Below are 23427 nucleotides of genomic sequence, written 5' to 3' on the forward strand. Positions count from 1 at the left end.
TCACTGGATACCTTTTTAAATTGATTGTATGCATTATTAAAATATTTTTTAAAAGACTGGGTTCATAGATAATTAGGTATTTCTGGTCTTAGTACTATATATCACAGTGTCATTGAAACTAGGATCTGATAGGAGCTGTTTTCTGTCTTAAAGAAAAAAGGACATTATCACTCTTATTCCTTGTGGTAAACTATTGCTTTTGGTACCGTGCCTGGTGGTTCTCAGGCCCCCATGGAGTCTCCTGGCTCTGAATCTGGACTGGCTCCGTGGCTTCCTTTAAACCGTAGAATATGGTGGAAGCAAGAAGGCCTGACAGCTTCTGCTTTTGCACTCTTGAAAGAAGCCTTCTCAGAGAGGAACTGAGCTCCCACCAATTGCACCAACTGCCCACCATGTCTGTGCAGCCATTTTGGATTTCCTAGTTGTCGGTGCCTCCACTGAGACCACACGGAGCACAACTGTCCGGTCAACCACAGAATCATGGGCAATAAGTTGCTGTCAAGTCACTACGTTTTAAAACTTGGTATGTAGCAATAGATAAATGAAATAGCCTTGAAAGGTATTTCACCTATAATGCTGTTTTAGAAGTCACACAGACAAGTATGTATATAATTGTGTGTGTGTGTGTGTGTGCGCGCATGCGTGTGCATGTGTGTATGTATGTGTGTGTGTTTACACTTTCACTCAGCAAGTCCCCTTTTAGAACTTATGAGCAGAGGATATGATTTGACAAGTTCATAAAGATTAGTACAAGATGTTCGTCACGGCATTGTTTACACTTACAAAAAGAATGGCTGTGACCTGAGTGTGCTGCAGAATGAGAGCTGATAACATAGAGAAGCGCTCAGCTCTGCCGTGGGACACTATGCTGCCTTTGAAATGACTGAACGCAACGCACAGAGAATGGGTCCTTTCTAGCATGAGAGCCTAACAAACGCTTCACTGGGTTTGGATGACGCAGTTCTTCATCAAGCCTCAGAATCTTTGCCCCGAACACTTATTCAGGTGACTACTTCATGTGGTGTTTGGTGTCTAATGGAATCCACAAGCATAGTGCTTAGGCCAAAAACAATCCCACTTGCAGTTCTTTCCCAGGACACGTGTGGCTACCAGAAGACAGCCCCCCCACATCTTGCCTTACTTACCGAAGGCCAAAGGTAAGCGACTCCACTTGAGATCGTCTGTGCGGCTACGTCTCCCATAAGAATCCACGAACACCCCAAATTCTGCAAGGAGTCAGAGCCCGGGGGGCATCAGCATAGCCAGGCAGGGGGTGTCAACGACACACACTTTTATGGAAGAAGGAATCAAGCCCAGGGGACCACTGGCCAGATTTCACTGAATCATTAAAACCTAGGGGCCTCTGCTGAGCCACATCTCTTGTGATTTGTTTTAAAACAAGAAAGTTGAAGGGAAAGGGGGTGGGGTGGGGAGGAAATAGGAAAAGAAAAGGGAAAAGGAAGGAGGATGGGTAGGGAGAAGGACAGGGAGGGAGGGAGAAAAACAGAGACCCAGGATAGGGAAGAAGAGACAGACAGACCCGGAGATTTGGAGGGGAAAAAAAGAGAGAAGAGAAACATCAAGAGGAAAAAGGAAAGAAAAAAAAGAAGGAAGGAAAAGGAGAGAAAGAAGGACAGAAAAAGAAAGAACTGCCTGCTCTTTGGAGAGAATATAACAGAACTGTACCAGGCTAGCGCCCTAGTGGGGGACAGGGGACCCTGAGGGGCCCTTGGTGGCAGCTGGAACCCACGCAGTCAGCCCCCATTGGACCCAGTCTGGGACACCCGGTGCCCTTGAGTGTGCACACAGCAGGGGGCGCCAACTCACCGTGGAAGCAGAGCAGGTACTCCTCGCGTTGCCCTGCGCCATTCACCTGCACAATTGACACAGGGAAACTGTTGGAAGACGAGGCGAACACAGCAGGTGCCAAGGAGTGGTCGTTCTTATCCAGGAATTCTGTAAAGGCAGGTGAGAAGCGGGGCTTCAGGAACGGGCCCAGGTGACGGCAGGGCTGCAGCGGTGTGTGGGCTGGGGAGGACGCGGGCCCTACCCTCAAGCGTGTACTGCTTCATGTCAATTTCGTAGAATTTATTGGTTCCGATGAGGATACTGTAGTTGGTGAAGTGGATGCAGCTGCAGGGCTCTGAGGTCTCTATCTCCTGAGACAGAGGGCAGAAGAGGAGATTGTGACTGATGACACAGGGCGGCCATGTTTCTGCCTTGGGTATCTAACTGAGCCTTGTGGACAGTCACCACTGGACTCGTTCAAGTGGTCGGTCACACAAAGCACATTCAATTTTCTCATGTCCAATGAGGACGGATGAACCCTTTGCTACCTTTGGGTCTCTGTGACCCCAGACTAAGAAAATAAAGTCAAACTGTAGCCAGAAAACGGTCACAAACAGCACGTCAACGAAAAGGTAGCATTGAAAAAGAGAGCTTTAAGAAAACAATATTCTTATCAGAAAAAAATGCCTGGAAAAATACACCAACTATTAACAGCAGTGGTTGGAGGGAGTGGCTTTAGTTTCCTTCTTTTTTCCAGCTTCTACATTTCTATTTTGAACCTCTATTACCTATGTAATTATTACCATCACCATTGTTGTCGTCTGTCTGACTCATCTGCTTCCTAGTTTCTTCCATGAGCTTTTAGCCAATCCTAGTGGCTTCAAAAACCTAGACAGGCTTATTCAAAATGGTGGCTAGGGATAGTAAAGAAGCGATAATTTATGAGAATTCTACTGAAGCTAACAGTTCAAATTCTAATCATCATTATCATAACCACTGAATATTTATTGGATTACCTACTAAGTATGAAGAAACATTTCGGTAGCATGACATAATGAAATAGTAGGGGAAAACAGAACTTTAGTTTTGGTCTCAACTTTGGAACTTGGGATCTCAGCTAGCCTCAACTGTCTTACCTGAAATTGGGGATTGCCACCCTTGCTTTTCTGAACTGTTGTGAAAAGTGTGAAGTAGGCAGCTCAGTGGCTGGTACCAGTAGGTGCTCAATAAAAACACAAAGTAAACTGATAATAGCCCATCCAGGATAAGACAGTTTCTCTAACAGGTAATGACCCTTATGTATTCATCCCTCGTTTTACTTTTGAGACTAATCATGAAAGCACCTGAAATGAACCAGGCTTACGCTGGGTGGAACATTCTTTGGCTAGAGATAATAGATAGCCTTCTCTGGAAGCAACGCAAATATAAGGAGCTAACGTGTAGCTTGTCCACACTGCAATCATCTGCACAACTCACTCAGCGCCGAGGACAATCAGCGCCCTAATTACATACTGAAACACTGGCTTTTCCAAAGCTTATTAATAGAAACTTTTAGGATCTGAGAAAGATTCTGGTAAGTGCCACCAGGGACTGACAGCTTCTCAGAGAGACTTCTTTCCTTTTCCCTGCTGGTTCAAAAGAAGTGTCTCCTCCGTCAGCCAGCTTCCTTCCTGCCTTAACAAAAGGCTGGGATCACTAGGCTGGCTGGAGAGACAGCTCACAAACAGGAGAAGGAAAGGGAGAGGGAGAAACTGTAGCTATCAGTGGCCCTGGAGCTTCCTCCAGGAAGGAAGGTCTCTCTCTATATAACATAAGGAGGTCACGCAGGCTGCAGGACTGTACGGTGAAGGGACCAGACACACGCTGTCCCCTGAGGCAGCACTCTTCCCACCCCAGCTTGCAGGGAGAGCAGGACAGGCAGGGTCTTGGACTTACTTTCCGAATGCAGTATTTGCTGAGGTTTTCGTTGTAACGGAGAACAACGACTTTGTTGGGCATGGCTGCACAGATGCAGAGCCCGTTCTCGATCTGAAAAGCAATTGGGGAAAAAGAACAGTGTCACTAGTGTATATATTGACCCATAAGAAAAATAGGAAAAGAGCATCAATTTAGAGCCGGGTGTTTCAACCGTGGCCCTACGGACCCTTTTGACCAAATAACTGACTGTGACGAGGGGCTGTTCCGTGCATTACAGGATGTTTAGCAGCAACCCTGGGCTCTACCTATTAGATGCCAATAATGGCCAGTTATGACAACCAAAAATGTCTCCAGATATTGCCCAATGTCCCTGGAGGGCAGAATCACCCCTGGTCAAGAACCACTGACTTAACAGAGATGCAGAGAAAGGCTCAGGAAATCCACCTGCTCACACATTTTCTGCGTATGTATCCTTTGCTGGAGATAGATTCTTTTGACCATCTGACCCTCACGGAGGGGAAAGGCAGTAGAAATTGCTGTAAGAATTTAGAGGAGATTTTGGTCCAAAAAGAAAAGTTCTTAGCTAAGATCTGTGTATACAGAGTTCTACATCAAAACTTTCTTTTCTAAAACAGTTGAGTCCTTCTGACCTCACCTTGTACAATTAGATCTTTGTCATTTCACTAAGGGTGGAAAGAATCTTATTGCTCAAATCAGTCCTGAGGTGAAGGTAAGCAATTGGCAGGGTGGGTAGAGGGAGATGGGCTGGGATAGGGGAAGAACACACAGGAAAATGCCCATTGTTGGTAACTTTCTATCTCTTGGGTTGGGTAGTGAGTTTGTGGATGTTTATATTGTTTGTTAAAATTTTATAACTGACATATACACTCCATACCTTTCTGTAGTATTTCAAACATTATCACGAAATCAACTTACAATTTTTTTAAAACCAATTTTTAGAAATTGAAATGCACATTTCTAAGTAACCCATCATTCACAGAAAAAGAATCATAAGAAATTTAAAAATACGTGGAATAAATAAAAATTTACAGGGTGCAACTAAAATCGTAGTTAGAGGAAAATGTATAGCCCTAAAATGTTTGTATTAGGGAAAAAAAGACCTGAAAATTAATGAGCTAAACATTCTGCCAGCTAAGGCTCTGAGAGAGCTTACCTTGCCAGCAGCAAACAAGTGGCAGCCCTTGACAGCTTCAAAAATGTTGGGCGAGATGTCCGGCTGGGCAGGAAGGTGAGACTGTGCCAGGGACTGCTTTACTTTCTTCACGTCTACAAGACACAGAGCCCGCTCTTCTCCTAAGGAGAAAATGAACAGCTTCTTAATCATTGGGAGGCCGTTAAGCAAAGTCACGGGATGGCATTTCTAATTCTATTCACAAATAAAAGCCACCAAAGCCACATGGGTGGACTACGTTTTCCACAGATTTCCGTAAACACAGTTTAGGCCCAAGTTTTATATCAAAAATGAAAGCATTTGGTGTCTTAGTCAAGATTCTGGGAGAAAAAAAATTCTGCAGACATGAAATTGGAGAACATGAACTGTACTTTCAAACATGTTCCCCACCAAAGTAAAGGAAGAATGTGCTAGGAACAATGAGGGGACCTTTTATATAACTGCTACAGCAAGGGTTAAACTCCCTGGATTCAAAACTGTACCGTGTGAAACTATACCGTATCCAATCCCATAGAATGGACAACACCAAGAGCAAACCCTAATGAAAACTATGGAGTTTCTGTGACAATGACACATCAATTAATGAAGGTTTATCAGTTGTAACAAATGTCCCACTCCGGTGGGGATGTTGATCGTGGGGGAAGCTTTACGTGTGAGGGGAAAAGGGGTCTAATAGGAAATGTCTGTACTTTCTGTTCAGTTTTGCTGTGAACCTAACATTGCTCTAAAGAAGAAAGAAAGGCGGCAGGCAGGAAAGGAAGCAAAGGAAGGAAAGCAAACAAGAAGAAACAAACAAAGCAGGCGAGCAGAGGAGAAGAGCTGAGAGTGCAGGAAAAGCCAGGTGCTGACCCTATTACTTCAGGCCCTGGATTCGTCCAATTGTGCCTGAAACAAGACCTAACTATGGATGTTTCGAATGTTGAGCAAATCAACTACTGTTTTTCCCTTTAAAAAAAATCAATAGTACCGCAAATAAAGAGAGAGAAAAAGAATTTTGCCATGGTTATGCAAGAGAATAAAACCCTTGTTCTGAAGTGATATGCTGAAGAACTTGGGGTCACAGCTGCAACTGACTCTCAGTTCGAAAACAGTGATAATGTGTGCACGTCTGTACGGGGGTGGGAGGGAGAGAAAAAATGTGGCCAAACATGAACATGTGCATCTAGAAGGGTCTCTGAGAGGTCACAGAGAAACTAGCGACAACATACAACAAGGCAGGCAAGCTCTCAGAAGGTCATGGCTCACGATGGGATTCATGCAATGAGAACAAAGGGTCTTCACGTGGCACAATGGTGAGATGTTCCTTGGGGCTGGCAGCCTGTGCTATCCTGGATCCCAAGGAAACGGGACTCTGAGCAAAGAGAGCCATCGGCTTGGGCAGGCTCAGGGACCCAGAGAAAAGAGCTGCTTCTGGTCCAGCCTGCCAACAGGAGGGCCTGCCCTTGCGTTTCACAGGCCTGCCCTTCGGCTTTCAAACAGTTGTCCTTATAAGTAAAGAAAAAGTCCCATGGCCTTGGCCCCCCACCTGCTATCATGAGTAGCTTCTCCAGGTCCTTGATGATATAAATTTGGAAGACTGCTCCAATGCCTGGGACGTGGGTGAGGGAGTTTTTCAAGACATTCAGTGCATAGAGCCCTTCCTCGGTGCCCACCAGCACCACCTGCGAGGGCAGAAGTCCAAAGGTAGAACATAAGCATCATCTCGTCACCACCACAACCCCAAATGGTAAGGGCAACAAAGCCGACGCAGCCCTTTCTTTCTTGACTGCGTGTGGCTGTTGCCAGACGCCAGCTGACAGTGACCAAAACAGGTCATTACCTGGTCGCTGAAGGGCAGTGTGCAGTTCATGTCTAGACGGTCATCACCTTCCAGTTTCAGCAGGGAGTTCCCAAGCAATTTCTTTTCATATGTGAAAGAGAAAAGAAAAAGAAAACGAAGACATGGTGAGCTTGAACTCTTCATGACTACCCAGCCAGAGAAACAAAAGCAAGAATGGAGAGAAGTTTAACACCCGGAAGAATGTGAAGTTTCTCCTAAAAAAAGCTCAGAAACCGCACATCTGCTCATCTTTTGATCTGAACTCAAAAGGTAAGATGTGAATCTTATCGATACTTCTGGGGTGGTTGTTAATGAAGCATCAGAGTTACAACTCCGCTGGACGTAGAAATAAATGTGTAGTAGACGTAGAGAGATTCTTGGGCAGGAGGTCAGCTGAAGCTAACGAGGTGTCACCTGCAAAGGGTTAATAAGCCACATGGACGGCTCCTTCCCCTGCAGGCTGCAGCCACAGTACAAAGCAGAGCGTCAGCAGCAAAGCAACAAGCTTCTGAATCTCTTTACCTGGACCCACGCAGGCAGAAGCTCGTAGGAAAAACAGTCACGGCCCTATTGCACACATATTAATGTGGATTTCAGTAAAAGGTTTACACGTGTAACAACGAACCAGGTCATTAAAACAAATCTACCCAGTGAGCAGAGCTCCTTATCAAAAGGCTCCTGGTTAACGATTTTCCAATCCTAACAAAGTGTTTATTAGGAGCTGAGTGTTTGAGAAGAGCTGTTGGGTCTTTGGTGCAGAAAAGGCCAATGAGCAAAGAGCCCTGTTTCTATCCTGGACCATTCTAGGAGGAGTGCTGCCAATCAAAGCACACCTACGTTTCTAACATCTTAAGGATGAGTAGGATTTCAAACCAGCCCACGGAAGAGCAAATCGTGTGGAAGCAACTGAGAAGGTTATGAAAAGCCTTCCTGAGGTAGGCATGGCTGGCAGCAGCCTTTTGCGCTGCATCACGGCCAAAGTGCTCGTAACTTAAGCCGTTAAACCAAATAAACTTATCAGAGTAAACGAGAGAGGATTTCTAAGCACATGAGCTGCTGTGTTGCTGTCATGAAGGTCTCTGGCACCCCACGAGTTGGCTGCCGGTGCTGACGGCGCTCCCCCATTCTAAAGGGCTGCGGAGGGAGGACCTGTGATGCCAGACACGCCACCTCAGAGCCTGTATCCCTAGCACCACAAAACTCCCGGGCACGACAGTCTCACGCCGTCACCCTTCAGTGAAGGAGGCCAAGGGAAATCATGGCAGCCAGCAGGACTCCCACCACGTCAGCCCGCTTTGCAAAGACAGGCTCCAGTGCCCGTTCTCATACTCACAGCATCGGCTTCTGCCTTCTCCCTAGAAACTCTCCCACCTGCGACAACTGATTCTAAGGCGGTGACCCAGCGCTGTTTGTCGGGGAAGCTGGGAGCTAGCAAGTAGAGGGTCCTCCCAGGCCAGCAGGTGGTGTGGGGGTGAGATTCCATCTTCAGTATGTATGGAACATCTAGGAGATTCGACAGAGAACACAGGGTTGGGTGTGGATTTCCCCCACTCCCGCTGGGACGGAGGGCCCTGAAATAGCAGAGATGGTGCCAAGTCCCAGTTACTGCTAAGACAGGGGACCTGAGATTGCCCATGTGTCCCCCCTCCTGCCCTTGCTGATTTATCGAGCTCAAGCCCACCTCCGGGGTGGGGCTCCCCCACGTCTCCTCACCTGCTTTGGCTGTATTTGCAAGTTCAGAAGCACCAACGGCGCCATGAATAGATACGTCCCCGTCGGGAAGGCACAGCTCAAATTCTTCCACGGGCCTCTGTCCAGCTTGGTGCAAATAGGAAGGGCAGAAAGAAAAAACAAAAGAACAGGAACAAGAACAAGGGGGAGAAGAGAGGAGAAGAGAAAGAGGGGGAGGGGCGAGAGAGACAGTATGCGTGGAAAGACAGGCAGGCGCACGAGAACAAAGGAGGAAAGGGTGTGCAGAAAAGGCAGAGAGGGAAGATAAAAAAAAATAATGTGTGTCAGATGAGTAGCACAGTCAAATTTCTGATGACGATGCGGATTTATGGGTTAGTTGACTGAGGCAGAAGTTCTCGGAAGGTGTATTAGCAGGTAGAATCTTCGGGGCAGCACCCTGCAGGGTCTTCAGAGGGGAGACCTATAGACGTGAGTATCGTACCAATAACCTTTAGCGAAGTCATTTGGTTTTTAATTTTCAAAAATGGAACATCGCAGAAGGCTTGCAACGCAGTCCGAAAAATAAAGCCTTCACGCCAAGACTGGGGAGACCTGGGTCAACCGCGTGCAATGAAATTCCCCCTGAACCACTAATTTACCTTCTCTGGCTTCATTGTCATAAATGAGGACTTTCGATCCCTCCAGGACAATGTACTTCCGGTCCCAGCCTTGCTGTCCTCGTTTGTTATTCCTGGGAAAATAGAGATGGAGAAGGAGAAATGTTTGAACTCGGAAGAATCAGGTGGGAGGAAGGGGGCGGGGTGGGGAGGAAATCCTAGACAAGACTTCCCTAGAATTCCCAAGAAAACACCAGGTATGGGAGTGGCTTGTGGCCTTCCATGCCCGTGTCAGGAATGAAAAACTTCCTTCAACACCTCTAGGTTCTATGGCTGGCCTAGGAATTCAACTGACATCACACAGATGAACAGGAAAAAGGCATACAAATTTTGTTTTACATGTATGTGGGCATCTCTATAAGAGAACAAAGTTCCCCAAAGCAGATAGGCCCAAAAGCATGTCTACTCGGTCGAACAGGGTAGTCAATGTGAACAAGTGATTAAAATGCACAGGGAGGCTATAGAAACATGGGGTTACTTTAACAAGGCCTGTCTGCAGATTTCTCTAGGCTGGTCTAGACTCCCAGCCTCATGTGTCTTTTCCCCTGGGATATGGAAGGGCAGCTTTGACATGGCAGCTTCCTGTCCTCCTTTCAGGAAGAGAAAGGGAGGTCAGAGTGTCCTTCTCGTGCCTGCTGTTTTCTCAAGGGCCTTTAGCTCAAAATAATCTCTATCCCCGAGTGGCCTCTTTTGGGGTAGCATATTCTGCCACTCTTCACCAGTACCTGCCCCAGCCCGAGCCACCCCGCAGTAATACCTGGGCACCTTCATCCACCCTTCCAGGTGCAAGCTGCTGCTGGGCTCCTTGGTCTGGAGACCTGGGGAGTTCATTTTGTCACGGCAGAAGGCCTCGGTGAAGTGCATGGCATATTCGGCGGGCAGGCCACAGGTAGCCGGCAAGCATGTGGAGCACTTGGGATGACACATCACCTGACATTCTAGGGCAAAGCAGTGAACAACTTGAAAAGCTGCCTGGTGGATCCTGGACCATTTCCTTCCTCCAGCAGCCAACCCCCCACTGGCTCAGTCAGCTTGGCCCTGTCATCCACGTAATCCCTAACTTGTTCAGGAGCCAGGCTCCTACAGAGAAAGGAAATGAGGGAGCCAAGTGTTCTCAGCCCCATTTTCCTGGTTTCTCCCAGGTTGTCACAAACAGGTGTATGTAAAGGATCCATTTGCACGTTTCAGTTGGAGCAGGCACACAGCCTAAAGGTAGGGTGAGACCAGGTGGGTGAAAAGAAGGCTGGAAATTAGCAAAGCCCAAGGCATTTTGCACAGGGAGTTGGAGACATGAGCTGAAAACAGGTATAAACTCACTCTTTTCACGGGAGAAAAATAGCATCCTCCCACTGAAACTAAAAGCTTGCAAATGAATGCACTGCATGAGAAGGAATTTAAAACGGGAGAAAAAAAACCACCTCCCCTGGATAGATTTCTTTAGATGGAGACACACAGGTGCCCATGGCGAACGCACAGCCACTGCTCTTACCGAGACATTTGGATGCCTGGCGTCCAAAGTGCACAGTATCCAGACACACAGCACACTTGGTGGCTCGCATGTTCAGTCCTACATTAAATCGGTGAGGAATATTGTGGTGCATGCGTTCCTTAAGACGCCGACTGAATTCTGGAGGAAAATGTTTAAAGGTCATTAGAATGCTGCAAATTATACCATCAAGAAAGTGAAACGACAACCCACAGAATGGGGAAAAAAAACTTGCAAATCAGATCTCTGACATGGGACTATATAAAGAACCCTTACAATTCAATAATAAAAAGACAAATAACCCAATTTAAAAATGATCAAAGGATTTGAATAGGCATCTCTCCAAAGAAGATAAATAAATGACCCACAAGCAAATGAAAAGATGATCAACTTCATTAGTCATCAGGGAAACACAAATCAAAACCACAATGAGATAGCAGTTCATGCTCCCTAGGAAGTCTAGAATTAAAAATATTGAAAATAAGTGTTGGTGAGGATGTGGGGAAATTGGAACCCTCATACATGGTTGACGGGAATGTAAAACAGCATAGCCACTTTGGAACCCAGTCCGAAAGTTCCCAGAAAAGTTAAACAGGATTACCATATGATCCAGAAATTCCACTCATAGGTATATGCCCAAGAGAACTAAAAACATATGTAGCCACAAAAATCTGTACACAAATGTTCGTAGCAGCATTACTTATGATAGCCAAAAAAATGGAAACAACCCAAATATCCATCAATGGATTAATAGATAAACAAGATGAGCTATTCATACAATAGAATATTTATCCAGCCATGAAAAATGAAGTGCTAATAAACACTACAACATGAGTGAATTTCAAAAAAATTATGCTCAGTGAAAAAAGCCAGACACAAAAGGCCATATGTGGCACGAGTCCATTTTTATGAAATGTCCAGAACAGCAAATCCATAGAGATACAAAGCAGAATTGTGATTCCCAGAGACTGGAAAGAAGGGGAAATGGGAAGTGACTGCTTATGGGGATAGAATATTTTTTGGGGTGAAAAAGGGTGGGGCCAAAAAAATGTTCAAAAATTAGAATGTGACGTTTGTACAACCTGGTAAATGTAACAAAAAAAAAAAAACCACTGAATTGTACATTTCAAATAATGAGATAGTGTGGTATGTGAATTTCTCTCAATAAAGTTGTTAAACTACTAGACCAGGTTAATTACTGCTTGGGAAACTATTCATACTAATAGATGCCGCTAGATTTACATGAATGAACTTAAAATCTCCACTACCTGGTCATTAGGAATTAGAATTTTAAAGAACATTACCAGTAGGAGATTGACGATGTGATAGCATAAATGTTTGTGGGCTTTTACAAAGAAACATATGCTTTTAAGTCAAATGTCCGTAAATATTTTAGTCATGAGCACTTTGTGTTCCAGGTGAAATCATGTATCTAGAGCGTCTCAGAATCCAGTTTAATAATCACTATTATGAATTACAGAATTTCTAATTATTAAATATAGAAACTGACTGAAGAATTCTCCCTTTATGTCGTCCTTTTATGAATAACCTCCTTTTGTGAAAAACCCAACTTTTAATTCTCAAAACACTGATTCTTATGTTAATATTCCTGTCTGTTAAAATTCAGATTGATTTTTTTTTTTTCATTGAATAGGCCCCTTCTCAATAATAACCCTGAACTAAGTAAAGGCAGCTTTCAATGGAGAGAAAAGCTCAAGCTCCAAATTTCTGAATCCAAATTGTGTTCTCCATATAACGCCATCCCCCTCCGTCACGAAATTGTAAGGAATAAATAACATGCACGCACTTTGAAACTGCTCGCGTGCAACACACCCAAAGGAGGTGCTTACAGTGTTACCAAACTACTCAGGTGATCAGTATGCATCTGAGTGTCAACGGAGGCCAGGGCCAGAAATCATTCTTTCCTGTGTTACCATCACCATTTTGATGTCTTTAAGAGCAAAGCTCTTTGATTCAGGGTTATATAAACACAGGAAACATGATGACAGCACCATTAAAGAAAAACAACAACAAAATGCCATCCAGATTTACACCTAAAGTAGGTTTGGTGGTGATACCATGATGCTAAATGACACCTCTATTCCATTCTGCCTAACCACTTTCCAAACCACCTTCCTTGGCCTTGATGCCCTTTTCATCTCTAGGCGATCAGAGTACTTTTGAGACCACAAAGAAAACTCCTTACACTGTTAGTAGGAACATATTAGGTTGGTGCAAAAGTAATTGCAGTTTAAAAGGTTAAAAAAAAAAAATTGCAAAAACCGCAATTACTTTTGCACCAACCTAATAAATTGGCAGAAACTACCAACACTCAAACTGCACACAACCTTTAAACCTAATGCTTTAGTTCTTAAGAACATATCCTACAACCAAAATGCCCATAGAGGTGCAAGATGTGGGAGTGTATGGTAACAAGCAATTGGAGACAACCTAAATGTCCATCAACAGGGGTCGGATTTCAAAAGTGAATCATATACCCACACTGTGGAATACTATGCAGCCCTTTAAAAGGATGAGGTCCACCCACATGTGTGAATATGAAGCAGCCTAAGATAACATTCTAACTGAAAGCAGAAAGGTGTTTTGCACTGTGTAGCATAGTGTGCTATGATATTTACAAGAGAAAAAAGGGCTGAGAAAAATATGCTTATTTTCTTATACTCTTTAAATGTAATTATATAAGATATATGGATAATATAGACATGCGGTTCCATGCATGAACTATTGCTAGAAGAATACAATGGCTGATTCTGGGTAAGGGAACTAGGATTGGGGGGGATGGGGAGAAGACTTCCTGCTTAGTCTTTATCCCGAAATATTATTACTTATCATTTTTACCATAAGTCTGCGTTTCTTAGTCAATGTGGGGGGGAAAAATGTTGACCAAAAAAAAAAAAAAGTTGACAAAACCCAGATGGCTGCTTGGGAACGTACCCTCTGGAGTTGAAGACTCCTTTCTGCGGCTGGATGGCGGGGCGAGCAGGCTCATGGCACTGGGCTGGTGCTCAGGCGATCGCACGATAGCAGACATGGCAATCTGCTGCCTCGCAGTGGCTGGAGTAGACGGGTGTGGGTGGTCTGCGGCTTTCCGGTGAGCAGCTGGGGAGAGACGAGTTCAATGCCTTTTGATTAGCCAGGCCACCTAGAGGCCCAAGCCCAGCGGACTGCCCCTGGGCTATCTTTTCAAGGACCCCAAACCAAAACACGACACCCCTTGTACCAAGTCGGCAACACCAAGGATGCCGTGAATGTTTCAGACTTGGGATGTGCAGACTGAAAGCTTATGGGCCATCAATACTGATGCTGAACGAATCCCAGCCAATCTCTTTGAGAGCGGTCCTCCGCCTTTTCCACAGCACTTTGCATAGAGAGTGTCCCTACCTTCCTCCCGGGCGGACCGGAGCTCGATGCGGGTCTTCTGAAGGGCTTCCTCTAGCTCTGCACAGCGAGCTTTCTCCTTCTCCAGAGCCACCTTCAGCTCATTGTACTGCAGAGGAACCTGTGTGGGCAAAGCAGGGTCCTCTTTCCGTCGACTAAATAAACCCTAGCAATGGAAACAGAGATATCTCCTAACTCCTGGAAACTGGCACTTTAAACTAGCTAAAGGGACTCTGACTCGGGAGGGGCACACCACGAAAGCCAGGAACATACTCACTGTAAGCGGATTTAGTGAAAATGGCATGTGAAGGGGGGAAAAGGGGGGAGACTGAGTCCCAGCCCATTCCAGCCGGCTGGAAAAAAAAAATAGGGGTGCGGAAGTTTTCACCAAGAGGGTTAAAGATGCTGAATTGCCACCACCTCTTCCTTGATCATTCCCAAGAAGGAGTGCCACTTCTCGATTCTTTACCCTCATAAAATGGAAGTGGAGGAGGGAGTCGGGAGAGATGGTTCAGAAATCACTCTTGCCTTGAATTTGTCTCATGATGCTTGCTTACAAGACACAGAGAAGAGTGTTTAAAAAAAAATGGAGTTTGCTAAAATGATGTCGAAACAAGGAACTCAAAAAAATGCAAATGGAACATGGAATGTACGTGGAAGAAAAAAAGGAAAACAGAATAATGTAACTGAAAAAAAAATAACAAAAAAAAACAATGGAAACACCCTAACTACATCAAGTGACATAATCCGATAACAGTCCACTGCTAAAATAAAAAAGATTAAATATCATGAGCATAACCAGCACAGACAGTCACACAGCATGCAAGAAACTCCTTCCCCGGCAGCTACCACTTAGGAGGTGGCTGCTTCCGAGTGCAGCTCTCCTCCCCTTCCAGTAAACAGCGCTGGGAACAAACACTGACACCAACTGCCCACTTCTGTCCACTCCTCATTATTCTAAGTCATCAGAGGCCCTTCCTGTAAAACCGCTGCCACTGCTACTCTGGTGCAGGAATGGCTTTGGAAGGAAACTGGGAGCTCCTCAGAGACCTTTTAAAACTGAGAACACTTGGCTAAACCCAGTAGGAGGGCTTCAGTGGTTTAGGGAAGCGTGTTTTGGGCTTATTAAAAGAAATCTTCCCATGTGCATCTATATATAAAACCTTGTCCATAGCTCTTTCTTCATTTCGGGTTTTTTTGGCATTTGTTTTTTATTTTGTTTTTAGCCACAGTTTTTAATTTGTCTGTGACAACTTTCATTGGATGGAGCAGTACTCGGTGGAGGGTATACGTGTCCAGTCAGGCACTTAAGGCAGATCACTTCAGCTCTCTGGGTCCCAGTCTGTTCGTGAGCCAATCAAAAGGACTGGGCCAGATGATATCAAGTCTTTTCTAGAGTCCCGTACATGTGACCTGAGAAACCCTCTCTCTAGAATCCAATACATGATCTCTTTAGAGCCCCATACATGTGACCTGTAATCTCTCTAAAATCTTCACACATGGCCTGTAATCTCTCTAGAGCCCAATACACATGATCTGTAATCTCTCCAGAGTTCCATACACGTGATCTGTAATCTCTCCAGAGTTCCATACACATGATCTGTAATCTCTCTAGAGTCCCATACCTGTGACCTGCTAATCCCTCCGGAGTCCCATACAGGTGAGCTGAGAACCCCTCTGGAGTCCTATACAGTGACCTGCCTATAAATCTTTCTCTCTACTACCACCCCTGCCCCAGCTGCGTTGGAAAAAGAAAAATCACTCCCTTAACAAAGACAGGCACAATTTTAAAGGGCATGAACATAGTTTGTTACATACTTGATAATGATACCCTCTCTTTAAGGGCTATTCTGATGCTCTCAAAACCTATTTTTCAGCCCCCAAATAAGAAAATGTACATTTTGTTTTCTTCGATGTTCCTTGGATTATCTATCACCATGGTATTCAATGCATCTTAATGATATGGCAACAATGTCAACTCCCCACTTTCCAAACACTTTGACCCACCTTTTTCTTTTTAGCAGGTTGGTCCATTTTGGCTTGCAGAAAATCAATGAGTTTGGTTTGTTGAGAAATAGTACCTTCCATTTTCACCTTTTCATGAGAATAGAGAACCTAAAATTCATGAAAACAAAAACAGCCTCAGACCCAGAAAGAAGTACGCTTTTAAATTTGGTACTTTAAGAAAATTAAAAAGTTGTTAGGATGCTAACATGTGAAAATTCAACACAAACACACAGGGTCAATATTTCTTTACTTCGTCTTACAGCAAAAAAAAAAAAAAGGGGGGCGGATTGATGGGTGGATAGGGAGGTAAGAAGTAAAAATAGCAAGTGGTTAATAGTAGAATATAAGGGGTAATCATAATAGAAATTTTGCAACGTCTCTACATGTTTGAAAATTTTCGTAATGAAATATTGGGGGAAAATACACAAGAGCGCACAACGTAAAGATCCTGGCCATCTCACTAGATGGCTTTTAGCCATCACGCGTGGCCTCCACAGACGATTTTTAAGTAAATTCCCTTTGCCAGGTCTCACCTGAATGTTTTCTAGCTGATATTCCAGATCGCTCCTTTCTGTCTTCAGCAGATCAGCCCGATCTAGAGCTTCTTGCAGCCCTTGAGTCAGACGGAAAATATGACTCTTTTGCAGGTCCATCTGCTGCTGTAATTTGGCTTGCTGGTGGGAAGAAAGGCCAGAGAAAGGCTCCGTCCGTACCACTCATAACACAACTCATTCCCACACTGTTCCTATTACCAAACTAATTTCAGGCCTGGCACCGAAAGTCCAGCTTCTGAAATCATCTCATTCCAGAATTACCAATTGTTTTCTAGTCCAAAATGATGCACACGCAGTTTAAAAGAACTTGCACAGAAATCGCTGATGGCCAGCAAGTCACAGGATGCCCTCCACGCCAGGAGGTCCACGCTGGGGGGTCTGCCTTCCCAGTCAAAATTGCAATTAAAGGTACTTTGGTGCTTTAGAGTCTGAGCTATCCTCGTCGACATCTAAGGCAGTGCAACTTAGTACCTTGACAACTAAGTTCCAATTTGTCCTTATTTTTTCGTTTTTAGGATTTCAGTTATGAGAAATCGCTTTGCCCGGGCAGTGTGGAATATACAAAGGGGGATCACATCACCTATACCTTATAGGGCACCTCATCAGGATAAGGAACCCCAACAAGCACACCAATAGCCATAATCGTAGGAGATATTTCTACACTGTTGCGAGAAAGGAAGACCCCAGATTCAGTACAAGCATTGGTAAAACTCAGAAAATAAAAAATTCAATTTCGTATATTGGAAATAATTTTGTGTTGGAAATCTCTCCAATTTTTATAATGGAAGGCAGCCAAAAAATAGGGCAGGCTATCAAGACACTGGTTCCATGGTTCTCTTTCCTAACATGCTTCTGTTTGTAAAAGGCAAGAGAGAGCAGCTATCCGGACAAGACACTGCTAGATTTCATCCAACCCCTGGGTTACAGCCTAACCACACTTGCTGTGGCCCAAATACTCTATTGCCTGGCAGCCTAAACCCTCTACAGACTTAAGGACAAGTTGTTAATAAAGAGTAATACATATAGCATGGGGGTTTTCTAACAGACAGTGTTCTCAGGCCCAGCAGGCAGAGAGCCACTAACCTCAGAATTCGCTGGCTCTCTCCTTCTTATTGCACTTCCCTCCATCTATGTTTTTCTTTCATTTCTACTCCTTACTTGCCTTTGCTCTTGCGAGGTAGCTGATTCCTTGGGGCATCACAGTGTCAGAGAACGAAGCTGGGCTTTGGAAGATTAGAGACCCTGGTTTACATACTGATTTTAACATTTATTAGTCAATGACCATGGATATCTCTTACTGCCTCTTGGAGACTCAGTTTCTTCAACTGAAAGTGGGTGTAATACCCCCCATCACGGGGTGACATACTGAGCACCATGCCCAGCATACGATAGGTACTTAATGAAGTTTCGCACTATCTCCTTTGTCCTTCTTTCTTCCCCCCATCCAATTCAGGTGCTCTCCTCTCTTCCCCTTTGCCTTTCCTGCCACAACCTACTCTGCCAGCCCCTCCCCCATCAGCTCTCCACAAGGCAAGAGAGACACTTACTAACCAGACATCACCTGGCCTGGGTGCCAACCTGGAATTTCTGAATCAAACCACAGAATCCCCTAAAATTAGAACAATAATTTAAAAAAAGGAAGGAAAACAGCTAAGATAACCTCTTCAAGGGAGCTTTCGTTCCCTGTGGCATAAGCGATTTCTTCTGCAAATTACTCTCTTTAGTTTCTTCCCACTATTTCAGGCCAACATTAATTACGAGGCAGGAAGCAGAGAAGCATGTGCTGGGGACGAGAATATGTTTGGTGACAGCCAGGCCCAAAATATTTTTCTAGAATAAACATACCAACTGTCCATTAGCTTTCCAAGAAATAGGCTGCCCATTCACCATAGTAAAAAAAAAAAATAAGTAAGAGTGATATTTGCAATCAATGAATTGTTTTTCAAACCACGTATACCTGCTTCCCAGGGAGAGGCAAATGGAGGCTATTCCTGGTCAGTGTTAGACTACAAGGAAGGCTTTAGCTATGGGCTTAGATACGTCCAACAATTTTATGAGGGTGACAGGACACTGGGAGGCAATGAAGGATATGGATGACAGAAACCAGAGCGTAAAACCACTCAGATGGCTGAAAGGACGTGTCAAAACCAACTAGAGACAGCTCAATAGGGTGGTGTTTTAAAAACAAAACTAAATAAATACAGAACATAAAGATGTAAAAAAAAAAATTTTTTTTCTGGAAGGGCAGGTGGCAACTTAACGGGTCAATGAGTGTCAGTGGTGTGATAAAACCACCCAAAGTACCCAGGTCGTCGGCAGCGATTTACAGAGTCCAGAAAGGAGGTGGAGATATCCCACTGTATTCTGTGCTCTTCAGACCCCATGGACTCCTAGAAACTCTCTTTGGAAAGATAACTGTACCAGAAAAGAACATCGCCACCCTGAAATGCTTCATTTGGAAAAGAGAAGGCGATTTGGAGTGAGAGAGCTATTTAGATATCTAATCAGCAGCTGGAGATAATAAAAGGAGTTACCGAATTGTTGCAAGGACTATATGCATTATTTCATGTAAAGTACTCAGGAAGGCACCTGGCACATAGTAAGTGGTAATTAAACGTTAGTTATTTTGATTAATAATCAAGTACTTTGAATACTGATCTCCTATTTTGTTGGAAATATCAGACTACTCTCTATTTTCAAATGTTTCAACCTAATGGATGGAAGTTACAGGCTTTAGTTCAAAATAAAAAAAGACTTTCTAAGAAGTAGAGTTTCTGAAAAATGGGTTGCGATGTCCAAAGTCACTGTTAAGTATTTAGGCCAAGGTTCAAGGAAGTGGGGAATGTTGGGGAAAGGACTCTCTTCCTTGGACAGGAGATGAATTTGACCATGATTAGCAAATGGACTTTCATCTCCAGCATTACTTCCAGTGAACTGATAGTGGCTGTACTGTGCCATGCCAAAAAAGCTTCTGAGGCCAGCCTGGCCCAAGAGGAAAGATTTGGGAGACAGACCCATTAGTAAAGTTTGCCAGGGGCAGGGATAAAGACAGCAGTGGGACAAGTGCTGGCAATTTGGACTAGATGATACATCAAAATCCTTTCCAGCTCTGAGACTTTGATTCTGGCCTCATTTACAAATGAGTCTCTGTGCCTAAAGAAGAGAGCGGATGGGTTGAGCCCTTGGTCACGTGCTTACAGAGCATACACCACAGGCAAGGATCCTGGCCATATCCAGACAATAAAGATCATTCTTTGTTTCACAGTGGTTTCGACTGTCAGTGAAATGTGCCTCCAACTCAACGTCAGCCAGATGTCTGTGCTCAAACATCTATCTGTGAGGTACAGACCAGGAAACTGGAAACGTTCTCGTGTAGTTTAGAAGGGAGAATCAGGGGACTGAATCAGGATTCCAGCTGTCTATTCCTAGCGTTGTCACTGACTCACCATGTAACCTTGGACCAAAGTATAGAGCTGTCAACCTCCCTTCCTCAGAAGGAAAATAGGACAGGCGAGATCACTGATTATTTCTGTTCTTTCTGTTTCCAACAGGTGCCTACTCATTCCCGATGAAAGTCTCTATTTGACCACCGGATAGACTTTCAAAGTTCCTACTGTAGTGTTCGTAATGCTGCCTTTGGTGAACTTCCCACCAATGCATATACCTGGGGTGCCAAAAAAATGTAAACCAGTGGACACTTTGGTTAACATTGCTCAAGCAGCAGTTTGTCATAATCAGAAAAATCTGGACGCTGATGGGAACCCCTTTGAGTACCTCTTATCATTGCAGAACTCAAACGTGACTCGTATTCATCTTTTGTTATCAGTATAGATTGAGTATGACAATTTTAATACAGTTTTTTCCTTTCTTAAAATGTGTCTACATGCTTTTGGCCCCCTCTGTATTTAATGCACCGTATTTAAAACTTTTCATTGTGCAAAGTCTACATCATACCAAATTTAGCCGTTTTTAAGTGTACAGTTCAGTGGCAATAAGGACATTGTTGACATAAAGACACTGTTGACACAATTGACATTGTTTTGCTACCACTACCACCTCCATCTCCTGAATTTTCCCAAACTCCCACCCATATTTTTTAAAGTATCGTTCTCTCAAACATTTCATATTTACCTGCAAAATGTTTGACCCACTTTTCAAACTTAATGGCATAGCAATATTATTTCTACCAGCAGAGCCCTTTGGGGACTATGGGTACCATACAATAAAATCTCAATTCAGCGGAATAGGTACTCTGGTTAATTGAACTGTTAGGCTCACTGTGGGTTAAACAGAACACTCTTAGAGCCAACTTCTCATGAAATATCTTTATAAAGTACGTTTGTCCTGGTGGGTCAATTCTACTGAACAAAGCAGAATCATTAATGATCCAACACAGAGGACTTTGGTTGGGAGTTGGAAGTAGTTATCACTTTAATTACCGATGTTTAGATCTCTGCTAAAAAGTACAGCAAATAATATAAGGGATGGGTTTAGGAGATCAATTTGAGCTTTTCATTTGATATCTCAAAAGCAGAGCCTAATTTTTTTTTTAAATTGAATTAACTGACTGTTCAAAAGTTTTCACGAAATTTGGTACTCTGTATAATCTGATCAAGTCTCTGCCCTGTGTGTGAAGCTATTTTGCATGGATGTTTTATCAGCCTGAAAACTTAATATGCTTTGGATATTAAGGGCAATTTAACTCAACATTCATTCACCCACATATTTAATAAACTTCCACTTGGCACATACTCACCATGGGCTCAACACGCTATTAAGCACTGTGTGGGAGGACACAAATGACAAAGAGACCGTCTGGCCTTCCTGACAGTCTTTGAATGTGTTATATACCTTCAAGAAAGTATTAACTGACCACCTTACTCTTCCTCAAAAATTACAAATGCAAAATATGAACATCAAACTTGGATCTGCTCACTTGAACACAACAAATTTTCACTTTTGAAATTCCACCTGGCTCTATTTACCTGGTGTTTTACACTCACTCACCTCTTCCAGAAGCCTTTGTTTGAGCTCGCGTTCAGTCTCCAGTTTCTGTTGCAAACTGCGGGCATTCATTTCAAGCATAGCATGTTTCTTCTCCAGATCATTGAGCTGGACATTTGGAAAAATTGGCCATGATACCACATTTAGGAATGTAAGATGCTAATGACTTTTGCAAATATCCACAAACCTTCACATGTAAAGAATAATCAAGTTCTAAAGGTCAGAATATAAATACTGTTTTTCAAAAGTGTACCACAAAAGTCCACGTCACAGATAAGCTTTATATAGGTTATTCTTTGAAGACAAAATATTATGTCTAAGGGATGTCGCGTGTGTGTTTGTGTGTGTGTGTGTGTGTGTGTGTGTGTGCCTAGTTCTAAGAGGATAAATGCTCAACAATTTATTGATCTGACATACTTTGGCTAAATTAAATAATAAGCATATGCTGACTGCTTACTACTTGCCCAGGATAATATCAAGGGCTTTGGAATGTAAGGATGGACAAGCTCTCTCAAGGATCTTACATCAAGTCAAAGGCAGAGAGTGGTCCGTAACTAGACACATACACAAATAATGTGACTGCTTTGTAAGATGATAACTTTGATAAGAGAGATATGGAGAAGAGAAATTCATCCTGAATTACCAGGTATCAAGAAAAGATAGTATCAGAATGTCTGGAGTCTTAAAAGGATGAGTAGGACTTTGCTGTAGAATATTTTAAGAACAGTCAAATAGGGAAAAAAAATTCTTCAAATTAAATACAAAAGAGTTCACTTATCTTCAAATAATATATTTATTTTACTCATGGTTATAAAAATAATAAGTCAGTATCAAGGAACTCATGAATATTCCTGAGTGGCAAGCCTCTACCCTTGAATCCAATAATTGTATTTCTATAAAATTCTGGTAAAAAAATAATCATAGATGTCCATAAAGATTTACATTCATCACCATGTTATTTATAATGACAAAAAAATTGGAAGAAGCTCAAATTTGCAACACAAGTGGAATGATTAAAATAGGTACCTCTCTGTAATTTCTTTTAGAACTAATGTTCAAAAAACTTTCAATAATTCAAGAAAAGCCCCTAGTTAAGTGATATGTTTTTTAAAAGATGTAAAGATATTTATATAGTAAGAACCTAAATTTGTATTTTATATATATGTGTGTGTGTGTACGCATAAATATATCATGCAAAGAAATGACCACAAATAAATTCACCAATATAATAGTGATGACAGATTACCAGTCATTTTTTTCTTTAGTTTTCTGTGGTTTCTATATTTTCCACAATGACTCCAAATAATTCCAAATTATTACTTTTATAATCATGAAATAACAAAGGGTTATACAAAATACAAAATTCAGATTTGTGTGGGTGTGTGCGAAAAAGTGTGTCTGTGTGAATACCTGAAATTTCTCTGATCAAGAACCACTGGTATGTCATTTTGTAAATACAATATGGAGGGCTACATGGACAGAACACACATGTCCAATATGGAATACTGAGGACTTGCATTGTCATCAGACCCTATCATGTCCCTGGACTTGCAACACGGAGAGGCTGAGCTGCCTATTCCTGCAGCGACGAAATGAGCATCAGTCCTTGCTACCGAGAGCTTCCCGAGGATGCTTGACACCAAACCCATAAAGCCTTCTAGAAATCAAGTGCCAGGAAAGGAGAGAGATGCACGCCCAGATCAAAGTCGGACCTCAGAGGCCCAGACAGGCTGACATTAAGAAGTCACTGGCTGATGATGATACGCCAGTACCCACCACCTACACCCATGCTGCTGCCGACCAAGGATGTCCCCGGGTGACGCATAACTGTGGGACTTTACTGCACTGAGCCCATGCAGGTTTGTGAAAGATGCTGACCACGGACTGCATTTGAACTTGTGTCAAGTATGCCT

The 23427-nt window shown here is 43.4% G+C and overlaps 1 protein-coding gene across 10 annotated transcripts in view; it reads right to left on the minus strand.

Moving 5' to 3' along the window:
• The window catches only part of CIT (citron rho-interacting serine/threonine kinase), a 149596-nt gene that overhangs the window by 9144 nt on the left and 117025 nt on the right, over positions 1-23427 (minus strand). For 8 of the 10 annotated variants that reach the window (XM_081036481.1, XM_081036485.1, XM_081036480.1 and 5 more), the window contains 17 exons: positions 21518-21622; positions 16490-16630; positions 15957-16064; positions 13953-14115; positions 13506-13670; positions 10554-10691; positions 9822-10002; positions 9047-9138; positions 8430-8534; positions 8050-8219; positions 6717-6797; positions 6423-6558; positions 4880-5019; positions 3724-3816; positions 2051-2159; positions 1828-1956; positions 1146-1226 (listed from right to left, as the gene is read on the minus strand). In XM_081036481.1, the coding sequence (XP_080892607.1) occupies positions 1146-1226; positions 1828-1956; positions 2051-2159; positions 3724-3816; positions 4880-5019; positions 6423-6558; positions 6717-6797; positions 8050-8219; positions 8430-8534; positions 9047-9138; positions 9822-10002; positions 10554-10691; positions 13506-13670; positions 13953-14115; positions 15957-16064; positions 16490-16630; positions 21518-21622 (2137 nt within the window). The remainder of the gene's footprint in view (positions 1-1145; positions 1227-1827; positions 1957-2050; positions 2160-3723; positions 3817-4879; positions 5020-6422; positions 6559-6716; positions 6798-8049; positions 8220-8429; positions 8535-9046; positions 9139-9821; positions 10003-10553; positions 10692-13505; positions 13671-13952; positions 14116-15956; positions 16065-16489; positions 16631-21517; positions 21623-23427) is intronic. The other 2 variants (XM_081036489.1, XM_081036484.1) reach the window with 1 other exon arrangement.

The sequence above is a fragment of the Rhinolophus hipposideros genome (assembly GCF_964194185.1).
Source record: "Rhinolophus hipposideros genome assembly, chromosome: 24".
Lineage (NCBI taxonomy): Eukaryota > Metazoa > Chordata > Mammalia > Chiroptera > Rhinolophidae > Rhinolophus > Rhinolophus hipposideros.